The sequence below is a fragment of the Patiria miniata genome, unplaced genomic scaffold (genome assembly GCF_015706575.1).
Source record: "Patiria miniata isolate m_02_andy unplaced genomic scaffold, ASM1570657v1 HiC_scaffold_11, whole genome shotgun sequence".
In the NCBI taxonomy this organism is placed as follows: Eukaryota; Metazoa; Echinodermata; class Asteroidea; order Valvatida; family Asterinidae; genus Patiria; species Patiria miniata.
The window spans coordinates 2,309,119-2,324,702 of record NW_024037049.1 but is presented as its reverse complement, the minus strand read 5'-3'; the positions used below and the strand labels follow the sequence as shown (position 1 = coordinate 2,324,702).

Below are 15,584 nucleotides of genomic sequence, written 5' to 3'. Positions count from 1 at the left end.
TCCCTAAAAAATAAATTCCTTTTCATTTTGCTATTGTTCTAGTAATACAAATGTTATTCACTTTTAAATGAGGTATTGGAACCCCCCCCCCAACAAAAATTATAAAAAGTTGAATTTGTTGAAGAGCACAGGGAACATAACTTTAATACTTAAACTTATTTAAGTCAAACTGGTTTACAAAATGCATAGGAACTTTGTGTTTGTCTGAAAAAATAGCTCGCCAAAACAAGATAATTTTGTTCATGTATTTCATTAATAACAATAAATTCCCGTAACTTTTAATTTAACTAATTCACACCATTAAAGGGAAAATACAACATTTGCAAACATCAAAAAATAAAACTACCAAATCATTTTGAAATACCTTGCTGGACTGTTAGTGAATGACAGTGTAAAGCATCCTGTAAAATCATGGCACCTGGTATACTGTAATTTTCAAGAAAAGTGGTATTTTTGTATCAATTTCCAACGCTGATCGGCCGATCAGCGTTGGAAAAAACTGGCTTTTTTTTCAAATACTGGCCCCAATTGACTATCGCACTTGTTTGCAATCGATTACAAACCCATGAACGGGTACGAGCCAGCTAGATTGGTTTCCTGACCTTACAATTCCCCAATGTACGTAAACTGCTCTGTTTCTTCTTATATGGAGTCAGGGAACCAGACTACAGGAAAATGATTGTTTTTCTTGGTTTTTATAGCATTTTCGAACCCAAAACCTCAAAAAAGTCAGTGTAACTATATTTGCTATATATTTCCAACCCCCCAATTCCATCCATTTCTGAAAATTACAGCAAAAGCAAATGATGTATATTCCCTTTAACACTTGTACTACACTGTTATTTACTCCTTGATGAAAACCATTGAGTGCTGGGGCGATTTTGGGTGGTAGAAGAAATACAGGTAGGGCACTTTGGGGCAGAACAGGGACTAATGGGCTACAGTGTTACTCTCATTAAAGCGATCTTTAAAAATGAAAGAGTAGCTCAAAATGCAACTTAACACATCAAACATATATACTTTAGTTTGCCTGGTATCCATACTTCTTCTCCAATGTAATTAAAGGAAGACTTGTGAGTGTATTACCTCTTACTTTATCTTCAAGCTCTGCCTTCTACTGTCCTCGTTTACTCTAAGATTTCCTGGAGTGGTGAAAATATATGATAACAGAATCTATCATTATTATCTATTATTAATTCACCAGCTTCATACATACAAATATGCAGTATGGATAAACCAATAATAAAGTGCCGGAATATGAACTGTGTACATTAAATGCATAATTTGTGTCATGAGGATCCTTATCTCTGATTGACTGTGTCACATGGGCGCCAAGTTTTAATAAATTATTTAACACAATTATTTGTATATAATTCATTTTTATTATATTATTAACTTTTCTGCTTATTTAGGCTTACTTGTTTATATATAATGCGTTATTTAAATATCATAAATTTCTTCTTGGACAATTGTATATAAATAATTGTTTGGCAGTTTGCATTACATGTAAATAAATGTATATGCAACTGAATTATTTACAAATAATTTTTTTTTTGCAACTTAAGTATTTACATATAATTTGTCAACGTCATGTTATTATTTATATATAATTTTTTGGCAACATCATTATTTGTGAAAGAGTCACACCGGAGAAAAGCACTGTGGTCACTCGGCAAGCATTTATTCACTTGATACCATCCAACAAGCATGGTTTAACAATTACATGTACAATTTACATATAAGTTATGATCCTTACCAGGTCCAGGTATACATACCAGCATGGTTGAATAATCATATTTACAACTTACATGCTAACAGTTATAATCATTACAAGGCTACGGCTATATCCCTACAGTTAGCAGTGCAATCGCTACTTTCAAGTCCCAACGGACTGCGGATATCCATACAGAAACGCAATTCCCAAAGGACTACGGATATCCCAACAATTAGAAGCGCCAGTCGCTTCTCGCAACAATCAGAAGCGCCAGTCGCTTCTCACAAGTCCCCATGGACTAATATGATATCCCTACCATTAGAAGCGCAAACGCTTCTCACAAGTCCCAAGGGACTATATACGGATATCCCTACAATTGGGCTTCTCACAACAATTAGCAGCGCCCTCGCTTTTCACAAGCTGATATAAACGCTGTGGATAATTTCCTTATCCGCAGCACAAGAGCCCATGGCGGGAAAGTGGCTCAGATCAATCATTATAATTTGTCCGTTTGTACTGACCCTTGGCCTACCACTCAGAATTTGACAAATGGCCAATCTCACCTTTCCCTCCCTGGGCTTAAACCATCCAGTCTACTAAATCATAATCAAAGAGCTTCAATGAGTTCAAACCCAACCCTTCCCAGCCCCCCCGCATCCGAGATTTAAGATCCCACATAATGCACATACACATCTACATGTATATAATAACTCGTTAAAACCTCTTTAACATTCCTAACTGTAAGATCACAGAAACTCCATTGTTTAAGGTTAAGTAACCCTGAATAGGAGATCGGGGTGGGAGGAGGGTCATTGACTGTATCAAGCGAAAACCAAACCGAAACTGAGCGGTCTTTGTGCCTTACTCTGGCATTGCTCTAGACACTTCACAAGTGCCCGTGTTGTGACCTCTCACAAAAGGGCTTGCGCTCGAGAGTGCAAACCGTGTTACAATTTTTTTTTTGCAATCAATAATTATTTTTCCCTTTTTTTTTTGGCAACATAATTATTTATTATATAATTTTTTGGCAACATAACTTTTTACAAATAATTGTTTGCAAACTATAATGATTAATTCTATAATTTTTTTTGGCAACATCATTATTTACAAATAATCGTTTGCAAACTATTATTATTTATATATATGTTGTTTTTAATAAATAAAAGAATAATGGCATCTATACAGTGCGCCCAGCCATCGTATAGCGTTGTGCATACCAAAATTCTCCATGATTTTTAAGAATCATCGACTTAGAATACTGTTAACATGAATTGAGACAAGGTTTTATCACATTTTGAGGGTTATTTCAATAGCTTTTGCGGTGCAAATTAAAATAATTCAGACCCAAAATACACAATACTGAATGTTTTCTATAGCGAGCACGGTGCGGCAATCCCGCAATGTACAGAGTTATATGATACAATATACGCATGTCCTAGTGTAGGTAATTTGCATAAGAGTTTCACTATTCATTTCAGAAAACCATTATATATAAATCATAGCCATTATATATTAATCATAGCTTCGTTCGCTTCGCACCAAACAAATTATTTAGAAATAATGCGTGCGGTGCAAAATTATATAATAAATGAAACTGTCAATTAAATACAAATTGCCAAAACATTATATATAAATAATAATAGTTTGCAAACAATCATTTGTAAATAATCATGTTGCCAACAAAATTATATAACTAATGATTATGTTGCCAAAAAATGCTATAATAAATAATCATGGTTTGCAAACAATTATTTGTAAATAATTTTGTTGCCAAAAAATTATATAATAAATAATTATGTTGCCAAAAAATTATATAATAAATAATTTTAGTTTGCAAAAATGTATTTGTAAATAATTATGTTGCCAAAAAAAATTATATATGAATAATTATAGATTGCAAAAAAATTATTTGTAAATACTTTTGTTGCCAAAAAGTTATATATAAATAATAACATGACGTTGACAGATTATATGTAAATAATTAGGTTGCAAAAAAATATTTGAAAATAATTCAGTGGCACATAAATTTATTTACATATAATGCAAACTGCCAAACATTTATTATATATGATTGTTGGAGAAGAAATTCATGATATTTAAATAATGCATTATATATAAATAAGTAAGCCTAAGCTTGAATTTATGATAAATAATGAAATATATATAAATAATTTTGTTAAATATTTTATTAACACTTGGCGCCGACTATTGGAGAAGCTCACTAGATGTAAACATTCATTATTTGTTTTATATAACACCTGAATAAGTCCTTGCCATCTGATTGGTTGACTTTTAATTGCCAATTTTTTCAGGTTAAGAACTGTTCAAAAGTTCGACAAGTTCATCATAATTATATTAATGCAAACTGTTCAACAGGTTGAGAACAATCGTATTCAATTTATCTCGATTTAAAACAGCGCCACCACCAGCAGCAGTGACACCGTGCAATAGAAGTTCTATTCACCGTGCAATAGAACTTCCATTGCACTGTGCGCTGCGCGCCACGCGCGCCCCGTGCGTTGGTACGAATAATTCAATGACATGTGATCAACGATCCACCAATCAGATGACGGAGATTTATTCAGATGTTGTATAAAGGACTTTAATAAATGATTTTTCAGGGTAGCCTCATGACTTCTAATTACGTCAATCAGACATCACTGATATGACATATCTTTGCTATGACGTAACAAATTAACTTTGCTAGGACATAACACAACAAATTGTGCACAAAGTCTATGGAATTTAGGGTAGAAAAAACAGAGGAAAGAAATTAGAAGAAAAACTAGAGGTCTACATCTGTTAGTTTTTACGTATGCATTGCTATAAATTGTCCAAAAACTGAACACCATCAGACATGTGGTTCTCTAGATATAGGACTTTAAAGCTGACATCACGTACCTTTGATGACATCATCATGACATCACTTGTCTTGGACCAGGTATACAATGGGATATTTGTCCATGCCTTGTTTTAAGTTAAGAACATTGCATTCAACACAAATGTTTGCATGTAGAAAATAACATGACTTTCATTAAAGTGACATCAATTTGGATTTTGCATACCAGTAACATAACCTAACTACCCACCAAATTTCTTGATGATCAGACCTTCACATATTGTCTGAAAATGTCAGACATTTTTCCAAATATGTGCATTTATTTATGACCTAACAATCCTATACAAAATGAATTTTGAATTACCATGTGTCATTTGTGAAAATGAAAAATCAACATAAAATCATATGGTGATGTCATCATGATGTCACTTCAAACGTCCCTGTATATACATACTAACTTAAGTTTAACCCAATAAGACTTGTAGTTCTAGATTTAGAATTTTGAAATATGCATCTTTTAGGGTCCGTCGTTACATCAATATTACTTGATTACTTGATAACATAGGCCGTCAGCTGAAGGCTGTATCGTTCAAGTTTGACTTAAAAATTTTAGGCAACCTAATTTTTGGGTTGTATGTAGTTTTGACCATGCTGAACACTCCCTAGATTTTCCCCAAATCAAAAGTTGCATTCTCACCCCAAAATTGGGCCCTGATTATTCCAGAAATTTGAGCCCCGTCAACACAGAAGATAATTAAACAACAGCCTCAAGCTCGTGCTCAGGGTCAACGCTGCCATGTGCATACTTCTTTACGACACATGTAGGGAATTAATTTCTATGACAGGCTGGCTGCTTGCTCACTTTAAAAAAAGCAGGATCGACAACTTTACATTTAACCAGATGGAGCAAATTTGCTAGTTATTGGCAGAAGTGGAAGGAACTGGAGGGTGTAGTGATAAGGATACAGCCCAAGCTGTTGAAAATGAAGTGATTTTGACAAGAAATTCCTCAGTCACGTTAGTAGACTGGGGTTAACATCAGCGGTATCAAAAATGCTTTCGACAAAACATGATCATGATAGAGGTAACTGAAGTCGGCATGGTTCACCTACTGTTATACTAATATTCTGCCTTTGGAATGTCCACAATAATGTAAGTTTTGTACACACCGCATTTCAAAATTTGTGGTGCTGAAAAAAGTCTTGTACTCTACAAATCGCCTTTTTTAAAATAAACATTTGAACATTTATACAGTCCTTACTCGGAAAACCATAGGTCACTGGACTTCAAAAAATATATATATCATTGTTTATTAAAAAAAGGCATTCAGTACAATCATGACAGTCAATGGAACAGTTGGGAAGATTCCCATATCAGCCATCACTAATTTTCTCGTGTAGTAAAGTTTTCGAGTTTGAAAGTGAAGTTTCAAAATGCTCTTATTTTAACCAGAATTAATTTCCTTGGCTGAAATTCGGACTTAATATCCCTAAAACTCTTCCATTTGCGACAGATCAACCCACCTTGGAAATTCCTAGTTTTTGAGTAAAATCAATATATCTATTTCGTGAAAATCTTCATCTACAGAAACTGTCCTGTGGAGACGTATACAATCTTTTGTTCCCTATTGTGTGCACGTCTCCAGAGGGCATGGTGTATCAGATCACACGCACGCACAACCCATGCATAGTACTGCAATAGGCATAAATGCACACACACACACACACACACGTGTGTAAATGCCGGCAATCGTGGACGCCCCATTGTCCCTAATCCTCTTTCCTTTGTTTGTACTCTAACTTTTTAGCGACAGCACTCATCGGTTTTGTACACGATTTGAGATCGTGGACGTTCGGTCAATCGTGGACGTATTGTTTGCGCCTCAATTCTTTTGTCCTACGTCCACAATTGCCGGTGTTTACATACTCACACCCACACACGCACACCCAGTCGTGTTTTGCTATGCTTCTTAGGATCGGCTTTGTGTTTTCCCTAAACCTTTCCCATAGACTAAGCACGCAAACCGGCATTCGAGGACAATAGGCACCGTCATCCAAGCATGAAAGGCCCCTTTGTGCTCCTTTTGTTGTCTGTCCTCGACCGTAATACAATACAAGAGCACACACACTCCCTTACATAGGCATAGAAGTGGGGTACTTCCTTTGTTCTCGTGTACTAAAATTTTGCAACGTCGCACACTAATTTCAAAATACTCTTCTTTTAACCTGAATTAATTTCCTGGGCTGAAATTCAGACTTAATATCCCTTTTCTAAAACTCTTCCATTTGCGACAGATCAACCCACCTTGGAAATTCCTAGTTTTTTAGTAAAATCCATATATCTATTTCGTGAAAAACTTGTGGGGCACCAAAACGGTACCCCGCAAGTCGGTGGGCAGTCCTTGTAGGGTACCTCCCATTGTTCCGGTACCCCCCATTGTTCCGGTACCCCATAAGGCAGTGTTTGTACACGCACATGCACACACAGACGGACAAGGTGGAAACAGTACGGACAAGGTGGAAACAGTATGCCCCTTCTGCTTTGCCGGCGGGGCATAATTTAAAATGTGATATGAGAAAATGATATCAGGGAACAAAAAAAAACGCAGCCGATGTGTCTGTATGTGATGGAACATGGTTGGACCACTGAAAAACAAAGCTTTGTGTCAAGGAAAGACCCTGATGCAGGAATTTTGTTTCTATCTCAAATACAAACATTATAAAATAGTTCCCTTGAAGTGACTGGTAGGTTTAAACTCACAATTTCATTTTATAGTTGGAACGTCGAAATGCATATATGTTTTTCATGATGTCTACTAATAGGTTTACTACACCATGAAATATTGCAGTCACTATTTGTTTTTTGACACCTCTCTCCCACAGATTCTGCTTGATTTTAAGTGATAACTGATTAATTTAATGTAAATGCAATTACAATGTACTTCTATTTGAATACGAAATTAGTTGCAAATTTACGAGCACTTTCCAAACTACCCATTCACAAAATGCTTGAACCCAGCTCTGTAGCGCAAGCGATTGGGAAGATACGTGCAACACGTACACCCCTATACATTTCCACACAATAACAATTGCTATGCGTAAAGTACTTTGGTTGCTACTGGTAAAGTACTTTGGTTGCGACGGATATTATTCGTTATCCTGCGAGCGCGAGTGGAACACGGAATAATGTAGTGCGTCTGCTCATGGCGCGAGCGTGATAACGAATTTATCTTCAAGCAAACTTGATGCGCAGTACAGTTGGAACTAGCACGCTTTACACGGACATTCAGCAGTTCAGCATATGCAGCTGCAATGGTGCTTGTATCTTGGAACAGCGGAATATGCAGAGTGCGGTATGGACCGTGGCCGTGCGGTATGGTTATATGTAGCATGGCTTGTTGCCATGGATCGACCAATCAGGATCGAGGATTCAAGTTTACTTGAAGATAAAGTACTTTTGACAGTGCACAGCAGGATAGCAAAAGTAGCAAAAGTTAGACTAGCTCTTGGCCAATCAAGATAAAGAATCTGTAGGTGTGGTGTTCTAATTTTCGATACATCAAATATAATTGATACCAGGTTAATGATATCAATTTCTGATAGACGGACCTGGCATTATTAAGCTGAAATCATCAGTCATGTGGTTGCGAAGGGCGATTTCTAAAGGTTACGTAACACTTCATTTTGAATGAAACTACATGTACACACACATGTTCACGTTGGCAGGCGAAATCTTTGAAAAAAATTAATTTCTCCCATTTGGAAGACCGTATCTTCATGCAACTTTCAGGGTTTACTTTCCTGACATAATGATCCAAGTACGTGCTAAAAATCGTAGTGATGTGTTCATTACCTTTCGTTGAAATTGGAAAAATACGCCTGGCTACGTGCAGTTTTGAAAGTTGGTAGACTAGCATTTGCAATATCTGTCAATCTTTTCAAGACTCACAAATATTAATAAGGTTCCCATTCAATATGGTATGCAGTATAAGTTTGAAGAAGAGCCTCCTTCACGAGTTGTTAACTGATAAATATCATCCTTTTTGCTGGCTGCCATTGGTCAATACCAAGACCCACGCCAAAAAAAAAGCCGAGTGACGCTAATGAATATGCTAATCTACCATCGCCTGGCCAGAATCGATCATGATTACGTCATCAGGTGTCAAATTACAAGTGATTTTAGCTGAAAAAGTGACCAATTACTTTACATATAACTCTTGAATTAAATCATCAATGATGTTTGCATTCTGTTATCGGATAGACCATTAATTGCTAAACATTTTTTGTCGTGTACGTAAGGCTAACAAAAAAGTCTCCGGATTCTGGTATGCGCGCGCGTAGCCGTAGTCATGCGCGTCGGCAAAATGAAAAAGTTTTTTTTCCAATGAAAGATGATGTCTCAAAACCGCAAAACTCACTGGTTTGACTGGAATCCTGCTGCTGCACAATTTTAACGTGTTTTTAGATGGGGTTACGATCGAGAATAAGCTTTAAGTGGCCTCTGTGAATCCCATATATTTGCACTAAGTTTAGTTGGGCACCATTTTCATGCAGTCATCAGCCGACATTTGAAGCCCAAAAAAAACCGGTAAAAAAAAAAAAAAAAAGCCGCGTCGCCGCACCACTTTTTGGGCAAGCTCCATACCATACCAGAAACTGCAGACTTTTTTTTTTTGCCTAAACTCGCTTGACCTTTACTTCCCGGTCTACTGGTTTACTTCCCGGTCTACTGGAAGGTCAAAGTTAGGTGAATTCAAAACGAAGACAGCCTGAAATCAAAACAAAGCACTATTTCTTCCGAACGGTTCACGGGATGATCATAAAACCTAGTGTGAACTTGAACCATGTTATAAAGATGTTATAAACCTTGTTACATCATCATGACGTCATCGGGTATCAAATTACAAGCGATTTGAGAGCACAATTTGACAAAATGGTTTGAGCTATAGCTCTTGAACTATATAGAGTATGGTGTTCATTTCATCTGTTTCTGTTTATTTACATCCATTATTTGACCCCTGTCTCATGAGTTTGTTCCTAGTCCAATTTATGACGTCTGTTATACTTAATGTTGACCTATTGCTTCCAAATACTATGACATCATCTAACCGGAAGTTGGGTGCTATTATTACATACACTTAAAATTAGGGCTGTGCCGAATATTCGAATATTCGGTTATTCGATCGATAATCGAATATTCAAATATTTATTTTCGAATAAGAACATTCGGTGGTGATATGCAATGAAATAAAAAGGTGGAAAAAACTTTTTTTTTAACAACAAAAGTGTATTCTCAAAGTTAAGTTTCAAGTTGCTGCCAAAAAAAACCCATAAAAGTAGCTTGTATATATGCCAAGCAATAATGCCATACATATATTACTTCTGCTTTGGGAGTGCTTGCAGTAAAGCCAACCCATTTTTTTAACGCCGGACTGCAACACCAATCGCAGGAATTTTTCAGTGGGGGGGTGCTGGGGGGGCTGGAACATTTCATGGGGGGGCGTCATGTAGATCAATGGTAATTTTTTTAGAAACTCAAAATCTCACTGGGGGGAAGACTGGGGGGGCGACAAGGTTTCAAGGGGGGGGGGGCTGTCCCCCCCCCCTCCCATGGCTACGCCACTGGTCACAAAAAACAAGAGTGATGACGTCATCATTCAAAAGGGTGCCCCCTAGCGGCACATATAATAGTGTTTGCTTTCTTTGATTTGAAAACCATCTATTCAAATTTTACAATTTGTGACGTTTTTCAAATTTATGACGTCATGTGACCGGAAGTTACTTTGAGGAGAATTTGAAAAGGATCGTATTTTTAATTAAATTCTATCATTTGATCCCTGTCATATCCTCGTAGTCCAAATAACGATATACATTACAATGTTCACCTTTGGATCTCTAAAGCTGTGGCATCATCAAACCAGAAGTTAGGTGTAATTAATACATAGAATTATATTTTCCGTTTTTTCAAAAGTTTTTTTTTACTTCACAATGAAAACTTTTCCTCAGTATTCACTTACCGTTTTTGACTGATGACATCATCAAACCAGAAATAACTTGTTTGCGTACATAGAATGTTTACTGAAATTTATCATAGCGTTAAAGATACATTTTTGTAACAAAATAATTGATTGTACTGGAAGGGAGTTTATTTGGTGATCCTTTGTTCTTACAGTGATGAACATTCATTCCCAACTTAACTGGGCAGTGTATATTGAAAAGGATGTCCGCCCAACCACTCTGTGTTTGTAACTCAACAAACGCGAACCTCTAGTTAAGATTTGAGTCTTTGAAATATCAAATCAGATTTAAATAAGAACAAGAAAAGTAGTGTTAAAAAACACAAATGCCCCGCAACCATGCCTATTTCCATGACATAACACCACTCTATTAACATCAACTTACCTGGGTCACATGGAACATTCATTGACATCGTTATTGTTTTCTTTAGGTTATATATGTAATGTATTGATGCCTATGATCCCATAATGATTTTTTTGGTTTTTTTTGCTTTTCTGTTAGGAAGTCATTGTATGTGATTTAAGCAAACTGACTGGATATTTTCAATCTTAAGCAAGACATTTCTCAAAGGCAAATCCTTTGAGCATAATCCCTTGAGCATTTACCAGGCCTACATGTACATGGAAATAAGAATTTTTAAACAATCAAAAGAAAATATGGTTATTTGAATAAGCTTGAGTTATCATCATGACATCATTTCTTTGTTTTTTTTTATAATTAAATAGAGAACAGTTGGCCTATGGGGTCCGAAAGTGACTCAAAATCCTAAGAACAACCTACGGAGCTGCATATACATATACATGTATTACGGTTCAAGTCTCAAGTTTTAGTAATACATGTACATGTAATTGTTGAGAAAACTTTTTCTGTTGTTTCAATTAAAAATATGACTGTCCAAGAAAAAAGGGTGAAGAAGCCACATTGATAATACAAAAAAAATATTTAAAAAAATGTATAAACAGTGTGCAGGCCCCCTAATATTTTAGTGAGTGATTACATTTGCACATGTATACTGGTTTGGTAAAAAAAAAAAAAAAAAATAAATAAATAAATAAAATCCTATTGTTTTAATCCCAATGACCTTGGCTTTGTCTTATAGGGTCCAAACTTATTCATTTTCTGTAAGCTACACTAGAGTAGAAAGCTACCTTAATTGTATCAAGGTCCAAGACATAAATGGAGATACAATCCAGATATCGCTGTGGAACCAAATGCACACGCACACACGCACACGGACGGACAAGGCGGAAACAGTATGATTCGCCGGCAGGGCATAACAAGAGGAAGTGTCTGACTCTAGACAGATCACAGGGTTTTTGATTTGCAGTTCCTGCATGGATAGAGGGCTTTGAAAATTAGCCTTTAAGTTAATGTCATATGGGCTTAAAAACACAACAATGTTTTGAACAATTGAATAGGCAGTGCTTACCTCATCGGAGGAGTCATGATATGTTGGATGAGATTCCAAGTCAATCATCTTATCCAAATTGTCTCCATCACTAAGCTGTGAGTAGCGGTATGATGCCAAGCTGAAAGGTCAAAACCTTCATGATTTGATTCAACAGCGTGGTAAACTGATTTCTTGGCATATGCAATTACAAATGTGAGTATCAAATTACTCAGCGAATATTTGGTGATCAACAATCTGGACATATTACTAAATTCAGGGTTAATGTTCCTGCCAGTTATACCACAAACTATCGTATCTACATAAGCATTTTTTTTTTGCTTAGCAGTGTTGTGAAATTAGGCCTAGACAGCCAGTCTTTGTCAATCGTGACGTGACAGCCACGTGACGGGCTCTCGACCAATAGAAATGGGTAAACTGTCTTAGGTTTTGAAAATCAACATTAGGTCTGTAAGGTTTTCCATTGCAAAATATGCACGTAGGCATTTATCTGGGGTTTTTTTCTGATGCAAAACCCTGCAATTTTCGGCATTAAGTAGCAGAAATATATCGAACTGCATACCTGAAGTTCTGCTTAACTGCAATCATCTGCCCTTGTTTTCAAGCACATATGAATCCCACAGATAACAAATTGCAGTTTGTTTACATTAAATTACACCAAAACATTTCATAAAGTACACCGGACATATAGTGATAAAAATCTTATCATTTACCTTGGTCTGGTGCAGGGGAGTTTGTTGTGCCTGTACAGCAAGAAAACAAGAATTCCAGAAAAGAAAGCAACTGCCAGCAGAATCATGACAATTGTCCATGTCTTTACCTGATGGCCATCTAACTGCAGAGTGACACATTTCAAATAAACATGCCAAAATTGTTGTACTGTACACTGTCACAAAAGGTGTAGTTATATACAGTCATTATTACAGGGTGATTAAAAAAAAAACGAAACCCAAATGTCGGGACCATTATATTGTTTTAGTGAATTTCTGCATGTAGCCCCTCAAAATCTAGGATACAAAAGCTCAAATCATAGGCTTTCTTTTAGTACAACAATCATTCAAATCACTCATGTACTTTTCAAGTTACCAAATTTTAAGCACAACCACCGTTTTAAAGTTCTGTCCACGGATCACAACAAGGTAAGTGTTCTTTCAGCAAAACAAAAACAAATCACAAAGGGACGTGTGTGAATTGTTTTCGTTTTGCTGAAAGAAGGCACACCTTTTTTTGTGATCCGTGGACAGAACTTTAAAACAGTGGTTGTGTTTAAAATTCCGTAACTTGAAAAGTACATGAGTGATTTGAATGATTCCTGTACTAAAAGAAAGCCTATGAATTGGGCTTTCATATCCTATATTGTGAAAGGTCTACATGCAGAACTTCACTAAAACAATGGTCCCAACATTTGGGTTTTGCTTTTTTTGAAAGAAAAATATCTACATTGGTCTGCAGATGCACTGTTATACAGGTCAGAGTGAAGAGGGAGGAATATTATCGCAAGGTTAAAATCTGGATTTTTCCATTTCACGAGGCGAAGCTGAGTGAACTGGAAAAGTCCAGATTTTACAGAGCAATAATATTCCTTCCATTTCACAATCTAAAGCCACTAGATCCTTGTCATTTGATATATTTGAACTTTTATTTCAATACAAAATTGGTGGAAACTGTATTTGTCTCTTCCAAACCACCCCTTCACAAAAATGTTTGAACCGAACTCTGTAGCGCTGGCTCTTTGGAACAATACGCGCTACACGCAATGTGAACGCCCATACTAGCATGCATTTGCACACAAATACCGCGTCATGGAACAAGAATGATCCTATCTGTTCAATAGTATTTCCCATTCCCTATGGGCGAGTGGGACTTTTTGAGCCCCGGCGTGAATGGGAGTAATAACGAATGTCACGTGATGTAAGTTCTACCAATCAAATGACAGGGATCTGTATGACGGTTATATAATAAAAACTATCATGGACGGACTCTTGGATACAAGTCATAAGGCCCCCAAAAATACTTCTGTTTCCGGTTACCCGACAAACCATAATTTTATGGCACAACCCTAGAGTTTATAATCAGCAAATTAAAAATGAAAGTTTAAAATTCATGTTGTCTTTTCTGTCTTCGTGAAAATGCTGGTCGACTACCTGTTTACGTCAGAAACGCACGGGCAATGCCACACAAAGTGAGACGGGATTTTTGTGTCTGGGTGACAAATCAAATTAGGTTTTGCCCTTCACCGACGTATAAACACTGTATACTCAGCGTGTTACCTCCCGAGTGAAAGTTGGAAAAATGAACCCATGACCTCCTGCTGTATACATGTAGTGCAGATGTCTTACCACTCAACCATTGAGCTAACCGGATTGGTTGGCTGGTTCAAATCGTATGTACATAGCAGCGGGTACCGCATTAACTATTCATGTTGTCTTACATGTATGAGCAACTAATCCTAGCAGGCTATGATCTGATGTGAACTGCCGCATTAATTGTGTCTCTCCCTCCCCTTTTTTTCTCTTTTCAAGTCTCTCTCCCTCTCTATATATTGCAATTTTTTTAATTTTTTTTTACAAGGGAGTCCATTGCCCCCTTGCCCCCCCCCCCCCCCTTTGGCTACGCCTATGGGTTTGATGGTTGATGTAACATGCCATAGTCCGTCGGGGGTGGTTCTGAGATGGCCATTCTTAGTTGCCCTGGGTTGGATGGGGGTCAGGGGGCTACGGTCAAATGTCGAAAATTTTGAGTTTAATTTCGTGAACAAGTGCCGTTTTTGGATTTAAAGTGTTGAGATTGACCTCCTGAAACCAAAAATGCTACGTAAGAATGGAAACAAGTTGGATAAAGTTGCAATAAAATGGTTTAAAAATTACATTTTTATATATTTCATAAGCCTAGATACAAATGTACACGTATCCTGGGTAATAGTGGAGATGCTTAGACCAATTAGTTGTGCCCAAATTCTGGTAAATGCATGCAATTTGGCATGCAGAGCCGAAACAGTATAACAAAAAATCATTTTAAGAGGTGGACCCACCTTGAATCTTGCCGATTCGGGGGCAGAGCTTGATTTAAAAAAAAAAAAGGGAGGGCGCGCAAGGAATAAAAATTCAGAAGAACTGTATTATAAAAGAGGTTGTGGAATGCTGAACATTTTTTTTTTTTTTTTTTAATTGTTATACCGTTTCGGCTCTACATGCCAAATTTCATGCTTTAACCACAATTTGGGAACAAATAATTGGCCTTAGCAGCTTTTTTCTGAAAAGTGCAAACTTCTACAATGAGAAAAACAATGCAATACAGGTGGGGGTGTGCTCCAATAACAATGAATGTGCTTGACTCACTGTGCTAATAACAAACTATGTACATGTATAGTGCTGCAGTGCAGGTTAAAAACAGAACTTGAAGCTAGTGAGTATAACATCCCTCAATGCTGATTTGAACGCACTGAGGGAGGGTAGGCTGGCTGGGTCCAAGGTCAGTCTCGGCAAGTTTGTGGGAAGAATGAGTAGACAACCTGTGTTTCGAAATGGAGCACAAGGAACCCTGAACTGTGACCTCTAGTACTAAATTTGGCCTCAGTGAGGAAGGAACTCCAGTGTATGTCTACCA

At 36.9% G+C, this 15,584-nt stretch overlaps 1 protein-coding gene across 1 annotated transcript in view; it reads right to left on the bottom strand.

The window, feature by feature from the left end:
* Positions 1 to 727: 727 nt before the first annotated feature.
* LOC119741057 (sortilin-like) overlaps positions 728 to 15,584 on the bottom strand; it is a 75,505-nt gene continuing 60,648 nt past the window's right edge. Inside the window, exons 16-18 of the mRNA XM_038216680.1 lie at positions 12,692 to 12,813; positions 12,000 to 12,099; positions 728 to 1,142 (exon numbers count right to left, since the gene is read on the bottom strand). Of these exons, the coding sequence (XP_038072608.1) occupies positions 1,128 to 1,142; positions 12,000 to 12,099; positions 12,692 to 12,813 (237 nt within the window). The 3' untranslated portion in view covers positions 728 to 1,127. The remainder of the gene's footprint in view (positions 1,143 to 11,999; positions 12,100 to 12,691; positions 12,814 to 15,584) is intronic.